We start from the raw sequence: 18635 nt of genomic DNA, 5'->3' as shown, positions 1-18635 counted from the left end.
TGAATAGAAATGCAAGAGTCCAATTTGACCACATTGCACAGATTTTTTTAAGTCTCATATTTCTACTGTTACAACATAGCAGCATATTATAAAGTGGTGTGAAACTGCTTATATCTATCTGTTTCATTATGAGATTAGTTTCTTTCCCATGTTATTCACTGAACTTTGGTTACCTCTTTCAATTAAAAAAAAAAATAGGCTGGTGTGGCTCAGTGGATTCAACATCATCCTATGGACTGAGAGGTCCTGGTTCAATTCCCAGTCAGGGCACATGCCTGGGTTGTGGGTTACATCCCCAGCAGGGTGCGTGTAGGAGGCAGCTGATCCATGTTTCTCTCTCACATTGATGTTTCTATCTCTTTCCCTTCCTTTCTCTCTCTAATTAATACACACACACACACACACACACACACACACACACACACACACTTACTTTGATCAAGCATATATACAGGCATAAGTTTTAAAGTAAAATATCTCTATAAAGCTTATGAAAACAGAAATCTTTTGCCATGTTTTCCTCCATGAACATTTTTTGTTACAAGGAAAGCGCAAAGCCCTTATAAATTGTCCAGTAGATGGCAGCATCTAGTTAGAATACACACTACTATAAAAAGTCTCAAGATGTTAGAGCCAGGGGTATTTGGACTTGAACTTTAAACACACTGTACAAACATACCCAAACCTACTTTCTACTTTTATTCTTATTATTTTCCCTTAAAAAAAGGGAAGACATTTGTAGGATGAATGTTCTTCTTTCTCTGTCCCAGTCATTTCCTTAACTTTTTATTTTAAGAGTAACTTGACAGACTTTGGACTGGTGTTGAAATGGCAACTTCCAGCCAGTTTCCAGCACAAAATACATCCTGGTCCCCTTCTCACATCACTGATAACCAATAGCAAAAAAAAAAAAAAAAAAAAAAGGAGAAGAAAAGATATTTGTTGTTGAGTTATTTAGTTTCATTTATAGGTACTGAACACAAATGAGGCCTTGACTCCGAGAGAAAGATAAAAGCCACATTAAATAGATTTTTACCATATTTTGACTTACTTTATAACCCAGAGTTAATAACCTCGAGTTTATTGCGATTTTGAAGTAGACAATATTGCACTTGCTAGAGATTTTGGTAATATTTTAAAAGTTGATCCCACCTCATTTTTGAGGGATCACTTGTAAGTTTTTCTAGAGAATGTTGTGAAAATCAAAACTCTTTAAGAGGAGTTTTCCCTTAGTTTTTGAAGTTTACCTGATGGGCTGAAATAGAAGTCAGTACTCTCAGAGATCGATGCATCCAGTGATGGGGTTGTTTGGTACCAGTAGTTTTTGTAGAGGTTATTCCTTTTTGCTGGTGTCACATTTGCCTCTGTGTTTCCAGCTCCAAATTTATAAGTGTGTGTAAACACACAGCATCAACATATTAATTAACCATGCCTCTCAAAATCTGTGGATACCTCTTTCAAAGCGCTTTTCTGTGAAATTCAGGTATATGAGACTTCTGCTTTTGGATGTTAAGACTAAATATTCCAAGAAAATCTGGTAGTCTCGTTCTGCTCTGATTTGCAGAGGACTGAGGGGAAAATCACATAACTGTGCTAACCGGTTCAGCTAAGGAAGTTGGGGTTCTAACCTTTGCTGGATTCTTAGTACTGCCCAGCAATTTCTCTTTCAGTCTCCAAAGTGCCTATTCCAAATAGTTACTCTGCAGTTAGCCTCTTGTTCTCTTCTGCAGGTTCTTCACTCTGACAGTCTTACTGTCCACAGAAAATGGAGCAGCTGGGTGGGAGTCCCTTCCATATTCTTTCTCTTTGTCTCTAAACTGCACTCTGACTGTGCTCCTCATCCCCCTTCACTCTTACTTCAGAAAGAGGGAAGGTGCTCTTCCAGAAGGCAAAAGTCAATAACTCTCACTCCTTTCACCCCGCCCCTCAGTCATTCAATCCCTCACCTACAGCTCCAACCTCTCTTTTCTGGCTCCTTCCCTTCAGCTTATCATGCTCAAATCTTCTGGTCCTAACACAGAATCAAAGAGCCGTCAAATTAATCAAACATACATATAGAACCTCCTCCCTCAGTTCTTTTAAAAAAATATGTTTTTATTGACTTTTTAGAGGGAGAGATAAGATAGAAACATCAATGTGAGAGAGATATATCGCTTGGCTGCCTCCTGCATGCCTCCTACTGGGGATTGAGCCCACAACCCGGCATGTGCCCTGACCAGGAATTGAACCAGGGCCTCTCAGTCCTGACCAGGAATTGAACTGGGGCCCCTCAGTCCTAACCAGGAATTGAACTGGGGCCTCTCAGTCCATGGGAAGATGCTCAATCCTCTGAGCCACACCAGCCTGGCCTCCTTCAGTTTTTCACCCTACTCCCAAACAGATACCACTCAACTTTTCTCCTCTCTCTAAAGGTCAGACTTCCTGAAAGAATAGCCCACACTTAACGGGTGCTTCTTGGTCAACTTCCAACTTCCAAATTCCTCAGTGGCATGTATTTTCTCTCATACTTCATCAGTGGTCTTCCTAAATTCTTACTCTAGTGTCATACTTCCAGTTTTTATCTTATTTGACATCTCTATGCTGTCTGACACAGTCGGCCACCCACTGAGTGGTAGCTTTTTCTACTGGATGCCTTGTTCCCTGCTAGCTCTCCTCTTCACTCCCCCGCCCCTCTTTACTCCCCACTGTGGAAACCTAAGGCTCCTTTTGTACATTTTCCCTGTCTTGGTTAATGGTTTTACCATCTATCTAGTCTTTATGATGGTTAATTTTATGTGTAAACTTGACTGGATCATGGATGCCTACATGTCTGGTTAAGCATTATTTCTGGGTGTATCTATAAGGGTGTTTCTGGAAGAGACTAGCATTTGCATTGGTGGACTGAGTGGAGTACATTACCCTTCCCCTTGTGGGTGGGCATCAGCCAGTCTGTTGAGGGCCTGAATAGAACTGTACAGTGGAAGAAGGTGGGGATTTGCTCTCTCTCTCTGCCTGACTGCTTGAGCGGGGACATTGATCTCTTCCAGCCCTCAGTGTATATTAGTTGTATTAATTCTAATTATCTTTGTTTGCCTTGGGTCTTGTTAATTTATGATCTTCTGGTAATCATGTTAATTTTTGTGTCCTTTTCAATAATTACTCATATTCTGAGAACTTTAGAAGGACTTAGTATTGAAATTTATTGACTGCATTTCCATATCTATTTAAATTATCATAAAGTTTTTCTTATTTGACAAACTTGTTTTAAAATTAATAGATTTAAACATTAAATGAGTTTTTTGTTCCTGGGTCAATATTTCTTGGTTATGGAAGATTATTTTTTAATTCAATACCAATTTTGAATGGATGATTTATTCAGAATTTTTGCATCTACATTTATAAGTGAGATAAGCTCTGTGTGTGTGTGTGTGCACATGTGCATGTGCATGAGAGAGAGACTGTGTCCCCCATGTGCATGTACATTGTGTGTGTGTGCACAAGTGAATGAGAGACTGTGTCCCCCATGTGCATGTACATTGTGTGTGTGTGTGCACAAATGCATGAGAGAGAGACTGTGTCCATGTGCATGTACATTGTGTGTGTGTGTGTATGTGCGCATAAGTGCATGAGAGAGAGACTGACTGTGTCCCCCATGTGCATATACTTTGTGTGTGTGTGTGTATGTGCACACAAGTACATGAGAGAGACTTACTGTGTCCCCCATGTGCATGTACATTGTGGTATTGGGGGAAGGGGTGGGATTGGGGCAAATGTATGTGTATATGATTTGTCAGGCTATGTTAACATCATAAAATGAACGGTGCTGGCTGTTCATTTTTTATGCTTTAAAATAGTTTATATAACAGGGATTATCTGTTCCCTAAAAATTTAAAGATTTCACTGGAAAAACCATCTGGTTCAAATAATTCCTTGGAGGCAATTCTCTGACTCTTTTTTCAGCTTCTTTCATATTTACTATTGTATTTCAGTTTACTAGTCTTCTATAGTCAATTTTGGCAATACAGCCCTGTCACTGAGATTTTAAAGTGTCCACTGAGATTTACTTTGTAAAGTATCCTTTGAGATTTACTGAAGTATCACCGAGATTTAAATTTTTACTAACATAAAATTTCGTATAGCATAATATTTTAAATAATAGTTCTTCTTATTGTTTATATGTCCCATTTCTTATTTCTAATTTTATGTTTTCTTTTTATTTAATCTAGAAGTTTTTTTAAGTTACCATTTTTAGCATAATTTTAGATTTACTGAAGAATTATGAAGATAGTTCAGAGGTTTTCCCTATACCTGCAACTAATTTTCCCCATTATTAACATTAGTATGGAACATTAGTTACAATTAATGAACCATTATTGATACATTATTAACGAAAGTCTGTACTTTATTCAGACATTGTTTTTTTTTTTTTTAAATCTTTATTGTTGAATGTATTACAGATGTTCCTCATTTATCCCCCATTGACCCCTCTTCCCCACTCCCGCCCCCCTCCCGCCTTTTCCCACACTATTGCCTGTGTCCATTGGTTATGCATATAAATTCTTTAGTTTATTTCTTCCCACCCCCAACCCCTTTCCCTTTGAGGTTTGTCAGTCAATCAATGAATTTGTACTTCTTAATCCCTTCACCTTTTTCACCCATTCCCCCAAGCCCCCTCCCATCTGGCAACCAATAAAATGTTCTCTGTATCTATGAGAATGTTTTTGTTCTGCCTGTTCATTTTGTTTGTATATTCCATTGTCGATAGATATGTATTTATGTTCCATTGTCGATAGACATGTATTCATTGCCATTTTGTTTGTTCATATATTTTATCTTTTTCTTCAAAAAGACCCTTCATCATTTCATATAATAACGGTTTGGTGGTGATAAACGCCTTTAACTTTTTCTTGTCTGGGAAAGTCTTTATATGGCCATCGATTCTAAATGACAGCTTTGCAGGATAGTGTAATCTTGGTTGTAGGTTCTTGCTTTTCATCACTCTGAATATTTCTTGCCACTCCCTTCTGGCCTGCAAAGTTTCTTTTGAGAAATCAGCTGACAGTCTTATGGGAACTCCCTTGTAGGTAACTAGCTGCCTTTCTCTTGCTGCTTTTAAGATTCTCTCTTTGTCTTGAACCTTTTGCATTTTGATGCTGATGTGTCTTGGTGTGGGCCTCTTGGGGTTCATCTTGTTTGGGACTCTCTGTGCTTCCTGGACTTGTATGTCTGTTTCCTTCACCAAGTTAGGGAAGTTTTCTGCCATTATTGTTTCAAACAGGTTTTCAGTTTCTTGTATTTCTCTCTTCTCCTTCTGGCACCCCCAAGATGCGAATGTTGGCACGCTTGAAGTTGTCCCAGAGGCTCCTTACACTATCCTCATTTTGTTGGATTCCTTTTTCTTTTTGCTGTTCTGATTGGGCATTTTTTGCTTCCTTATATTCCAAATCGATGGTTGGCTTCGTGGATTTACCTTCTCTACTATTGAATCTGTGTAAATTATTCTTTATTTCAGTTAGTGCCTCCTTCATTTCTGACTGGTCCTTGTTTATGCTCTTGAGGCCCTCACTAAGTTCACTGAGGCCCTCACTAAGTTCACTGAGGTTCTCACTAAGTTCATTGAGCATCCTTATAAGCAATATTTTGAACTCAGCATCTGTTAGGTTGCTTATCTCCATTTCGCTTAGTTCTTTTCTTGGGGTTTTGTTCTGTTCTTTCATTTGGGACCTGTTTCTTTGTCTCCTCATTACGGCTGCCTCCCTGTGTTTGTTTCTGTGTATTACTTAATGAGAGGTATGGGGCTCGCTGAGACCAGATGCTGCTTGTTCGAAAGAATTTAGAAAAACCTGAAGCAGGATCCAAGACAGGCCAATCCTATGGTTAAGCAAGTGGCAACAGCTTGGGTGGGCCTGAAAGTTGGGTGGGGCGGGGCCTCAGGGAGTCAGCAGGGCGGGGCCACCAGTGTGAGCCAGGTTGTTGGAGTCCCAGATATGGCGACTGTCTGCCGCCCCAGGGAAGGGCTCACCAAAGGAACAAAGGCCTCTGACAGCATGTTTGTCCCGGAGAAAACCCCCTCTCCAGCCCTCGCTTCAGTGCCAAACAGCTCAGTTCTTCCCTGTATGTCTCTGGTGCCCCTCAAGCTGCCTCCCCTCTAAGCTTAGAGGGAGAGAGTCCGATAAGTCCGTGCATGGGCCCTTTAAGGAGCTGCCTGTGGCTCCAGCCGCTTCAGCCTCCCTGAGCCTCAGTTCCTGCTGGTTTTCCAGCCAGAAGTTATGGGGACTTCTCTTCCTGGCACTGGAACCCTGAGCGGGGCACCTGGTGTGGGACAGGGACCTTTCAGTTCTCAGGAAGGACCTTCCCAGCCGAGGTGTCCTCCTGATTTTTATCCGCCACACGTGGGTGTGGGACCAGGCCTTCTGCCTCCGCCCCTCCTACCAGTCTGGATGTGGCTGCTGCTTTAATTCTGTAGTTGTAGGACTTCCATTCAGTTTGATTTCAGGCGGTTTTGAATGATGGTTGTTCTGTAGTTTAGTTGTAACTTTGATGTGGTTGTGGGAGGACGCGATACCGCGTTACCTACGCCGCCATCTTGACCGGAAATCCAGACATTGAGTTTTTTTTTTTTTTTTTTTTTATCCTCACCCGAGGACATTTTTCCATTTTTTGTACAGATAGAGTGGGAGGGAGAGAGAGGAAGAGATAGAGAGAGAGAAACTTCGACGTGAAAGGGACACATCGAGTGGCTGCCACCGCACGACCAACCAGGGCCGGGGACAAACTGCAACCGAAGTACGTGCCCTTAGCGGGAACCAAACCCGGGTCTCTCCGGACCGCAGGCCGACGCTCTAACCGCTGAGCCAAACCGGCCAGGTCCAGACATTTAGTTTTTAAAAAAAATGTTTATTGTTGTATTATAGAATCCCCCCCCCCCATTGACACCCTCCTCCTCACTCCTGTCCCTTGCTGCCTTCACCACACTGTTGTCTCTGTCCATTGGTTGTGCATGTATGCATATAAGTTCTTTGGTTTATCTTTTCCTGCACAAGTCCCCCACCCCACCTTTACTCTGAGGTTTGTCAGTCTGTTCCCTACTTCCATGTCTCTGATCTATTTTGTTTGTCAGCTCATTTTGTTCATTATATTCCACAAATAAGTGAGATCATGTGATACTTGACTTTCTCTGACTGGCTTATTTCACTTAGCAAAATACTCTGCAGGTCCCTCCATGTCATCTCAAAGGGTAAGAGATCTTTCTTTCTTACAGCTGCAAAGTATTAGATTGTGAAGATAACCACAGCTTTCTTTTTTCTTTATTGATTTGAGAGAGAGAGGAAGAGACAGAGAGAGGAGAGAGAGAGAGAGAGAGAGAGAGAGAGAGAGAGAGAGATAAAAGCATCGATAAGAGAGAACATTGACTGGCCGACTCCTGCATGCATGCCCCCCTACTGGGGATCAGGCCCACGATCTGGGCATGTACCCTGACCGGGAATCGAACCGATGACCTCTAGGTGCATGGGTTGACGCTCAACCACTGAGCCACACTGGTTGGAACCACAGCTTTTTTATCCACTCATCTACTGATGGATACTTGGGCTGTTTCCAGATCTTCACTATTGTAAATAGCACTGCAGACATTTAGTTTTTACCTAATGTCCTTTTTCTGTTCCAGGATTCTGCCCAGGATACCAATTTCATTTAGTCCTCATGTCTCCTTAGGCTACTCATAGTTATGTACTTTCTCAGACTTTCCTTGTTTTTGATGTCTTTGGCAGTTTTGAGGAGTAGTGGTCAGGTATTTTGCAGTATTTCCAGCAATTGGGATTTAGGTCATGTTTTCCTCATGATTTGACTAAGGTTGTATGTTCTTGGAAGACCACAGAGTGAAAGTGCCTTTCCATTGCATCACATTGCCCTGGCAACGCAATTCCTCACTGTTGATGTTAAATTGGTCAGCTGGTAGAGGAAGTGTTTGTCAGGTTTCTTCATTGTGAAGTGCCTCTATTCCTGCTCACTTTCCATATTACCCTCTGTGAAAGGAAGTGACTATGCGTAGACTTTAGTTAAGGAGTAGGGAGTAAACCTTCACCTTCCTGAAGGCAGAGTATTTACATATATTACTATTATTGTTTTTTAAATTTTTTTATTTTTTAATAATTAATTTATTTTTGTTACAGATGATTCTCCTTTTTCTCCCACTGATTCCCCTCTCCCCCTCCCTCCCCGCCCTGTCCCCAGCTTTGTTGTCCATGTCCACTGTTCATGCACACATGCATATAAGTTCTGTGGTTTATCTCTCCCCCACCACCACCGCTTCTGGGGATTGTCAGTCTGTACCCCACTTCCACGTCTCTGGGACTACCCCATTCCTCAGACTGTTATGTTCATTATATTCCACAAATAAGTGAGATGATATGATACTTGTCTTTCTCTGTTTGGCTTGTTTCGCTTAGGATGATACTTTCCAGGTCCCTCCATGTAGTCTCAAAGGATAAGAGGTCTTTCTTTCTTACAGCTTCATAGTACTCCATTGTGTATATGTACCACTGCTTCTTTATCCATTCGTCTACTGATGGACACTTGGGCTGTTTCCAGATCTTAGCTATTGTAAATAGTGCTGCTACAAACATGGGGGTACATATATTCTTTCTGATTGGTGTTTCAGGCTTCTTAGGGTATATTCCTAGAAGTGGGATCACTGGGTCAAATGGAAGTTCAATTTTTAATTTTTTGAGGAAACACCACATGGTTGTCCATAGTGGCTGCACCAGTCTGCATTCCCACCAGCAGAGTACTAGAGTCCCCTTTTCTCCACACCCTCGCCAACACTTGTTGTTTGATGATTTGTTGATGGCAGCTGTTCTGACAGGTGTGAGGTGATACCTCATTGTTGTTTTAATTTGCATCTCTCTGATGATTAGTGATGTTGAGTATTTCTTCATATGTCTCTTAGCCATTTGTATGTTCTATTTGGAGAGGTGTCTAGCTCCTCTGCCCATTTTTTAATTGGGTTCTTTGTCTTCCTTTTGTTGAGTTGTATGAGCACTCTCTATATATTGGAAATTGACCCCTTATCTGATATATCCTTGGCAATGATGCTCTCCCATACAGTGAGTAGCCTTTCCATTTTGATGATTGTATCTTTTGCTGTGCAGAAGCTTTTGAGTTTGATGTAGTCCCATGTGTTCATTTTCTTCTTTGTTTCTGTTGCCTTAGGTGATGTATCATCTGCGTATGCGTATGATGTCCGAAATTTTGTTGCCTACAGTTTCTTCTAGGATTTTTATGAATTCATGAGTCACATTTAAGTCTTTTATCCATTTTGAGTTTATTCTTGTTTATGGTGTAAGGTGTTGGTCTAGTTTCAATTTTTTTGCATGTAGCTGTCCAATTTTCCCAACACCATTTATTAAAGAGGCTGTCCTTACTCCACTGTATGCTCTTGCCACCTTTGTCAAATATTAATTGAGCATATTGCCTTGGGTCCATTTCTGGGTTCTCTGTTCTGTTCCACTGGTCTATATGCCTGTTCTTGTGCCAATACCAGGCTGTTTTGATTACAGTGGCTTTGTAGTATAACCTGAAATCTGGTAATGTGATCCCTCCAACTTTGTTCTTCTTTTTCAAGATTGCTGTGGCTATTCGAGGTCCTTTTTGGTTTTATGTGAACTTTTGAAGTATTTGTTCTAGTTCTCTGAAATATGTCGTTGGTATTTTGATGGGGATTGCATTGAATCTATAGATTGCTTTGAGTAGTATGGACATTTTAATGATGTTAATTATTCCAATCCATGAACAAGGTATGTGCTTCCACTTTTTTATATCTTCCTCTATTTCTTTTTTCAATGACCTGTAGTTTTCTGCAAATAGGATCTTTACTTCTTTGGTTAAGTTTATTCCTAGGTATCTTAATTTTTTTGCCGCAATGGTAAATGGGATTGTTTTTTTTAGTCTCTTTCTGTGAGTTCATCATTGGTGTATAAGAATGTCGTCGATTTCTTGACGTTAATTTTGTATCCTGCTACTTTTCCAAATTCATTTATTAAGTCTAGTAATAAAAGACTTGATGGAGTCTTTGGGGTTTTCTACGTATAGTATCATGTCATCTGTGAATAATGACAGTTTCACTTCCTCCTTTCCAATTTGGATCTCTTTTATTTTTTCTTTCTGTCTGATTGCTGTGGCTAAGACTTCCAGTACTATGTTAAATAAGAGTGGTGAAAGTGGGCATCCCAGTCTTGTTCCTGTTCTTAAGGAAAATGCTTTTAGTTTCTGCCCATTGAGTATGATGTTGGCTGTAGGTCTTTCATATATGGCCTTTATCATGTTGAGATATGATCCCTCTATTCCCACATTGCTGAGTGTTTTTATCAGAAATGGATGCTGGATTTTGTTGAAGGCTTTTTTGGCATCTATTGATATGATCATGTGGTTTTTATTCTTCATTTTATTTATGTGGTGCATCACATTTATTGATTTGCGAATATTGTACCAGCCTTGCAACCCTGGGATGCATCCCACTTGGTCATAGTGAATAATTTTTTTGATGTATTGCTGGATCTGATTTGCTAGTATTTTGTTCAGGATTTTGGTGTCTATGTTCATCAGGATATTGGCCTGTAGTTTTCTTTCTTTGTAATGTCTTTTTCTGGTTTTGGAATTAGCATTATGCTGGCCTTATAAAATAGTTTGGAAGTTTTCCTCCTTGAATTTTTTGAAATAGTTTGAGGAGAATGGGTGTTAGTTCTTTTTCAAATGTTCAGTAAAATTTCCCCGTGAAGCCATCTGGGCCTGGGCTTTTTGCTGGGAGAGTCTTGATTACCTCTTCAATTTCCTTAGTTGTTATTGGTCTGTTCAAGTTTTCTATCTCTTCCTGGTCCAGTTTTGGGAGACTGTGTGTTTCTAGAAATTTGTCCATTTCGGTTATATTGTCGAATTTGTTGCCGTATAGTTGTTCATAGTAGCTGTTAATGATCTTTTGTATTTCTGTGGTGTCAGGTTGTTACTTCTCCTCTTTCATTTCTGATTTTGTGTATTTGGGTTCTCTCTCTTTGTTTCTTGGTGAGTTTAGCTAAGGGTCCATCAATCTTGTTTATCTTTTCGAAAAACCAGCTCTTTGTTTCATTGATCCTTGGAATTGTTTTTTGGTCTCCATGTCATTTATTTCTGCTCTGATCTTTACTATTTCCTTTCTTCTACTTGCTCTGGGGTTTTCTTTTTGTTTGCTTTCTAGTTCTTTAAGTTGTGAGGTTAGATAGTCTATTAGAGATCTTTCTTGTTTCTTGAGGTAGGCCTGTAGTGCTATGAACTTCCCTCTCAGAACTGCTTTCGCTGCATCCCATAGATTTTGTGTTGTTGTGTCTTCATTTTCATTGGTTTCCAGGAAGTTTTTAATTTCTTCCTTGATCTTCTCGGTAACCCATTCATTGTTTAATAACATGCTATTTAGCCTCCATGTGTTCAAATATCTGCATGTTCTTATTTTAATTGATTTCTAGTTTCATGCCATTGTAATCTGAGAAGATGCTTGATATGATTTCAATCTTCTTGAACTTGTAGAGACTTAGTTTGTGTCCTAACATGTGGTCTATCTTTGAGAATGTCCCATGTGCATTTGAGAAAAATGTGAATTCTGCAGTTTTGGGGTTTAATTCTTTGTAGATATCTATTAAATCCATTTGGTCTAGTGCTTCATTTAGAGTCTCTGTTTCCTTGCTAATTTTTTGTTTAGAGGATTTATCCAGTGATGTAAGTGGGGTGTTGAAGTCCCCTGTTATGATTGCATTGCTATCAATTTCTCCTTTGAAGTCTTCCAGAAGATTTTAAATATATTTTGTTTATCCTATATTGGGTGCATATATGTTTATCAAAGTTATATCTTTCTGTTGCATAGATCCTATCAATATTATGTAGTGGCCTTCTTTGTCTCTACTTATGGCCTTCATTTTGAAATCTATTTTATCAGATATGTGTATTGCTACCCCAGCTTTTTGTTCCTTTCCGTTTGTTTGGAAGATTTTTTTCCATCCCTTCACTTTCAACCTATGTGAGTCTTTTGTTGTGAGTTGGGTCTCTTGTAAAGAACATATATATGAGTCTTGCTTTCTTATCTAATCTGCTACTCTTTGTCTTTTTATCGGAGCATTCAGTCCATTTACATGTAAGGTGGTTATTGATATGTACTTATTTATTACCATTTTTGTTTAGTGTGGTTATATTTTTCTTCCTTTTTCTCCTGCTAATTACAACAGTCCTTTTAACATTTCTTGCAGTGCTGGTTTGGTGCTAATGTATTCCCTTAGCCTTTTTTTGTCTGGGAAGCTCTTTATTTCATCTTCTATTTTGAATGATATCCTTGCTGGGTAGAGTAGTCTTTTCTATGTACAATAGCAAGTCATCTGTGAATGATGACAGTTTTACTTCCTCTTTTCTAATTTGAATGCCTTTTATTTATTCTTCTTGTCTGATTGCCGTGGCTAGGACTGCCAGTACTATGTTGAGTAAGAGTGGTGAAAGTGGACATCCTTGTCTTGTGCCTGCCTGTGGTTTGTAGTTTCATTCTCTGTATCTTTGCAGAACAGAAGTTTGTAATTTTAATAAAATTTGACTTGTCAATTTTTAATTCCATGGATCATGCTCTTGGTATTGGATATAAAGACTCATTACCATAACCAAGGTCTCATAGATTTTTCTACTGTATTTTCTTTTAGATATTCTATAGTTTTGCATTTTGCATTTACATTTGTAATCCAATTTGAGCTAATTTTTGTGAAAAGTGTAGGTCTTTGTCTAGGTTCTTTTTCTTTTTGTTTTTTGCATATGGACATTTAATTGTTCCAGCATCATTTATTGAAGAGATTTTCTTTGCTCTGTTGTTAAAGATCGGTTGACTATATTTTTGAGAGTCTATTTCTGAACCCTCTGTTCAATCTAGTGACCTATCTATCTGTTCTATCACCAGTACCATGGTATCTTGATTATAATTAGTGTTTTTCTCTTTTTGAAGTTATACTTGCAGATTTTTCTTTTTATACTTTTAAGAACTAGTTTTGAATTTCTCTGCTAATCCTGGCTCCTCCTCCTCCTCTTCCTTTTCCTCCTCCTCCTCCTCCTCCTCCTCCTCCTCTTTCTTCTACTCCTCTGTCAATCTTCACCTGAGGATATTTTTTCCCCCATTGATTTTTAGAGAGAGTGGAAGGGATGCATGCGGGGGGGGGGGGGAGGGGGGGAGGGGCGGGGAGGAGAGGAAATGAGAGAGAGAAACATGGATGTGAGAGAGACACATTGATTGGTTGCTTCCCACATGTGCCCCAACCAGGCCGGGTATTTAACCTGTAACCCAGGTATGTGCCCTTGACCAGGAATCAAACCTATGACCCTTCAGTGTGCAGGCTGACGCTCTAACCCATGACCCACGTTGGCCAGGGCTGTTACTCGCTTTTTTGAACTTGTTTTCTTATTGTTTTTTTCTAGCTTCTTCCATTAAATTAGTTAATGTCATTATATTTTCTCTTCAAATATGTAGTTTAGTCTGCTAGGGCTACCATAAAAAAAAAACTTTAGGCTGTGTTGCTTAAACAGCGGAAATTTATTTTTTCATAGTTCTGGAGGCTAGATGTCCAAGGTTAAGGTGGTAGAAAATTTGTTTTTTTGGTGACCTCTTTTTTCCTGGCTTGCAGACAGCCACTGTCTCACTGTGTCTTTATATGACTTTGTGTGTGTGTGTATGCACAAGGGGTGGGGTAGGGTTAACTAGTTCTGGTGTCTTTTCCTCTTCTTATAATGACACCAGCTCTATCAGATTAGGATTCCACCTAATGACCTCATTTAATTTTAATTACCTCCCTTTAGGCCCTGACCTGAAGTACAGCCACAATGGGGGTTAGGGCTTCAACATGTCAAGTTTGGAGGATACAGTTCAGACCATAACAATATGATAAAAGCATCATTGCTAGGAATTTGTTTCTGAATATAGCTTTATCTCTATACTATATTCTTTGCTATGTGGTATCATTATTTTCCACAAGTTGTTACTGTATTCTTATTTCCTCACTGATCTAATAGTTAATTAGAAAATGATGGTGCTTTCCTTTGTTCTCCATAATTAAAAAAGATTTTTTTTCTTTTATCCTTACCCCAGAACATTTTTGCATCTATCTTCAGATAGAGCAGGAGGGAGAAAGGGAGGAAGAGTGAGAGAGAAACATCAATGTGAGAGAGACACATCGACTGGTTTCTACCCACAAGACCCCAGTCAGGGCTGGGGACAAACTGCAACCGAAGTATGTACCCTTAGCGGAAACCGAACCCGGGACTCTGTGGTCCTCAGGCTGACGCTGTAACTGCTGAGCCAAACTGGCTAGAGCAAAAATTTTTTTCTTTATTGGTTTTTAGAGAGAGAGGAAGGGAGAGGGATAGAAAGATAGAAACATCCATGAGAGAGAACACTGATTGGCCACCCCTTGCATGCCCCCCACTGGGGATCGGGCCCACAACCTGGACATGTGCCCTGGCCAGGAATTGAACTGGTGACCTCTTGGAGCATGGGTTGATGTCAGCTCAACCACTGAGCCCCACCGGCTGGGTCCAGAATTTTTCATAAACCCTAAATTTTAAAAGCTAATATAGAAATTTATAGTCTAATAGAGTGGTTTTCAATTAAATGGGTCATTTGGATATGTGTATTTTTTGGTTGGCATAATGGTGTGTGTTGTGGCAAGGGTTAATTCTAGTTCATAGGGGCAACTGAGGACTTCTGAATCTCCCCCATGCCACAGGCCAGCCATGGGGAATTGTGGGGTTTGTCCATCTCCTCCATCTTCCTCTCTATACAAGGATAGGCACACCCACACAAATCAGGAAATTAACATTGATATAATACTCTTATCCTGTCTGTAGGTTTTATTCAATTGTCCTGCTAATGTCCTTCATAGCAAAAGCAAATCCCAGATCATGTATTGCATTTAGTTGTCACATCTCTTTAGTTACTCCTTGCATTTTATGACAGTGGCATTTTTGAAAACTATAGACCTGCTATTTTGCAGACTGCTCCTCAGTTTGGGCTTGTTTTTGTTTCTACACTATTTGGTTCAGGTTATGCATTTTTGGCAGGAATCTCACAAAAGGGATACTGTGTCCTCAATGGATCCTATCATGAAGCACGTGATATTGATTGTCCCGTTTTGGTGATGTTAATTTTGATCACTTAATTAATTGTCTACCAGACTTCTCCATTGTAAAGTTTCTATGTTTTCTTTTGTTTTGAGTAAGTTATCATGTGAGGAGATACTCTGAGGCTATTATCCTGTTATTCCACCCACTGGTTTTATCATCCATTGATGATTTTTACCTGAATCAGTTATTATTATGATGGTTACCAAATGGTTATTTTGTAAATCCATCATTTTTTCCACATTACTTTTTTTTTTCTTTCTTTTTTACTAGAATAACTTTCTAAAGGGGGACTTTTGGAATTCAGAAAATGCCCCCCCGCTTTCCTTCTCAAGGAGTTAAACAACTGTGTCAAATGATTGACTTTCAGAATTGTTGATGTTTGCATCCTAAGCTGAGCTCTGAGGCCTTTGTTCCAGGCTGTATCCACCTTCCATCTGAGGCAGGAATGCCACCAAGACTATGAGTGAAGAGCCACAGAGTCACAAGAATACTTTCAGCCTAGGAAAAGCTCCTAGGTTCAAAATCCTCAAATATAATTTTGCTATAATAGTTTTTATTATTGCAAATTTTTATATTTTGTGGTTTTATAGGTGCTTCACTGTATAATTGAGTGAAACTGCTATTAAAAATGAATTATGGGCTAAAAATTAAATATATTACCCCTTGAAGTATATGAAGTAACTTAAACCTGTAATATAATGTTGCCAAATTGTTGACTTGCTGAGTATGCGTTAATGAATATTTAAGACCCTTAATAATATTGTTTGCAAAAAATTCAAAGTTTGACAAAATTGAAACAGACTTATAGATACAAAGAACAAACTGATGGAGGCCAAAGGGGAGGGATATTGAGGTGGGGTGGGGTAAAATAGGTGATGAGATTAAGAAGTACTAATTGATAGTTACAAAATAGGCATGGGGTTATAAGGTAAAGCATAAGGAATATAGTTAACAATGTTGTAGTAACTATGGTGCCAGGTAGGCACTTGAATTATCGGAGGGCACTTGTAACCTATATGAATATCTATCTGCTGTGCTGCACACCTGAAGCTAATACAAAATAATGTTGAACGCAGCCCTGGCCAGTGTGGTGCATTTGGTTGGGTGTTGTCCCCTGCACCAAAAGTTTACAGATTCCATCCCCAGTCAGGGCACACGACCCAGTTTTGGGCTAGAGGCAGCCAATCGATGTTCTGTTCTCACATCCATGTGATGTTTTCTCTCTCCCTCTTCCTTCCTCTCTCTAAAAAACAGTTTAAAATAATCTTTTAAAAAAGTATTAAATGTAATAGAAAAATGAAATAAAAATTATATACAAAAAATTAAAGTTTGGAAAGAACTTTAATTTTTTTTGTATTTGAATAGCTTACCCTCCCCCGCCCCAGCCTAGATTAACTCATCAAAGACTGTACAGGATTAAAGTTGTAATACAATTCCAATGATGCAATATTATTATGAACTGCAAATTAGGGAATTGAAATTGCTGAATTTGTTTTTATTATTCAAAGTTGTATGTTTTGAATTTGGTGATGTTTGTGTGTGGGGTGAATGGACATCTGCCCGCTCTTTTCCCTGCATCATCTCAGAGGGGTGCTTGAACCAGGTTTGCTTCAGAGGTAAGGGGTGGATCCCATAATATCTTCAAGACTCATGTCTTCTGAAGCAAAAACATTTCTGTGCCACATCCTGGCAGATTCTCTCATGTTAAGGCATAGAGAGAAACTTAAAAAGAGGCTACTTATTTATGTTAGCAGTTTCTTGCAAATAGACAGTGCCTAAATTAGCTAAGAGGAGAATATAAATTACATTAAAACAAAAAGAGTTGAATAAACAATGTCCTAATTTCTTTGTGGGTATTAACCCAAGAAAGTAATTCACACACTCTTTGAATGTAATAAAAACCACTGAATTTCATATTTTAAAATAATTAATTTTGCCCTGGCTAGTTTGGCTCAGCGGTTAGAGCGTCCGCCTGCGGTCCAGAGAGACCCGGGTTCGGTTCCCGCTAAGGGCATGTACCTTGGTTGCAGTTTGTCCCTGGCCCTGGTTGGTCGTGCGGGTGGCAGCCGCTCGATGTGTCCCTTTCACATTGATGTTTTCCTCTCTCTCTCTCTCTTCCTCTCTCTCCCTCCCACTCTATCTGTACAAAAAATGGAAAAATGTCCTCGGGTGAGGATAAAAAAAAAAAAAAAAAGAATTAATTTTATGATATGTGAATGACATATTAATAATGTTATTATATGAAAAAATCACAAAAGAATGAAGCTAAGAGTCTCCAGGTTTTTTTTCTTTCAAACGCAATCTTTTATCTTAGTAACTGACCATATAATTGAAATCTTCACCTTGGCAATCTAAAATAAAAAGGAAAAACACAGTTATTCAGTTGCATAAACTCTGTATTATGAATGTTGGAATTTGGCTGCATTTTCTCCGGAGAGTTACTGTGATATTTTAGCATACCCTTGCACATCCTCTGTGCACAGACGTTCTGGGTAAATGCTGTTTGACTATCTTGATTTCTGCTGTTCGTTTCAATGGCTCATGTGTACAAAGGTGATTATCATTTCTACCTGGAAGTGACATTGTCTTAAGAAATGTGTGTGTAGAGGGGATAGAGGACTAGTAGAGAATATTAGATCTTGTCTTTTTCTTTAAACTGTTCATGTACAAGGTTCCTTATTTATTTTGTGTGTATTAAACAACTGATTCTTAAAAATCAATAGATCCTTCTCGCTATGAGCATGAAGACACCTTTTTCTCAGTGTTTCATACTCAGGTCCCTCCAGAAGACTATGAAAACCATATACAGAATGATAATCAAGGTATGTTTGAGTTTGTATGATTTTTAATTACATGTGGTCACAAGAAAATACTAGCTAGATAAACAAATATTCACAGATGAAATGATTTGATGTGATTTAATCAAGAGGTGGGGGGAAGTAGGTGATGTTCTAGATGAAACAAGATTGGTCATTGTTAATCACTGTTGAAATTATTTGTTGAGGATTCAATATACCATTCTTTCTACTTTGGGATGTTTGAACTTTTATATAAAAAGAGTTTAAGGAAAGCTGGCTGAGAGTAATGAAAATCTAGCTTAAGCAAAAAAGAAAGTGTGTGAAAAGAATCCAGGTGGTAGACAGCCTCTTTTATTCCCAAGAGCATGTTTTGTGGGTAGTCATTGAGAAGGAGACTTTATTCCAAAATATTAGAGACCAACTGATCCAGCTTAGGTTTGGTGTCTACTCTGGTCCAACCAAGTCCTCCAACCCAGCATGGGTTGGGTCTCTGCAGGAACTTGGTAGCTTCTACCATGGATCACCACGAGGATGGAGAGAAGAAGAGGACCTTTCTAGTGAGACAATTCTGACCAGACAATCCAATGTTTTCTCCTACAATTTATTAAAAGTACATTTTATAGACATGGATGCATTTAATTTAAATAATTTTAATGTATTATTTAAAAGTACATGAAACTTTAACTGAAT

At 39.1% G+C, this 18635-nt stretch overlaps 1 protein-coding gene across 1 annotated transcript in view; it reads left to right on the top strand.

The window, feature by feature from the left end:
- The window catches only part of FSIP1 (fibrous sheath interacting protein 1), a 204348-nt gene that overhangs the window by 31758 nt on the left and 153955 nt on the right, over window positions 1–18635 (top strand). The window contains exon 6 of the mRNA XM_036247677.1: window positions 17871–17969. Coding sequence (XP_036103570.1) covers window positions 17871–17969 — 99 coding nt within the window. The remainder of the gene's footprint in view (window positions 1–17870; window positions 17970–18635) is intronic.

The sequence above is a fragment of the Molossus molossus genome, unplaced genomic scaffold, assembly GCF_014108415.1.
Source record: "Molossus molossus isolate mMolMol1 unplaced genomic scaffold, mMolMol1.p scaffold_m16_p_1, whole genome shotgun sequence".
Lineage (NCBI taxonomy): Eukaryota > Metazoa > Chordata > Mammalia > Chiroptera > Molossidae > Molossus > Molossus molossus.
The sequence above is the reverse complement of the archived record's forward strand: the minus strand, read 5'-3'. Positions and strand labels throughout refer to the sequence as shown.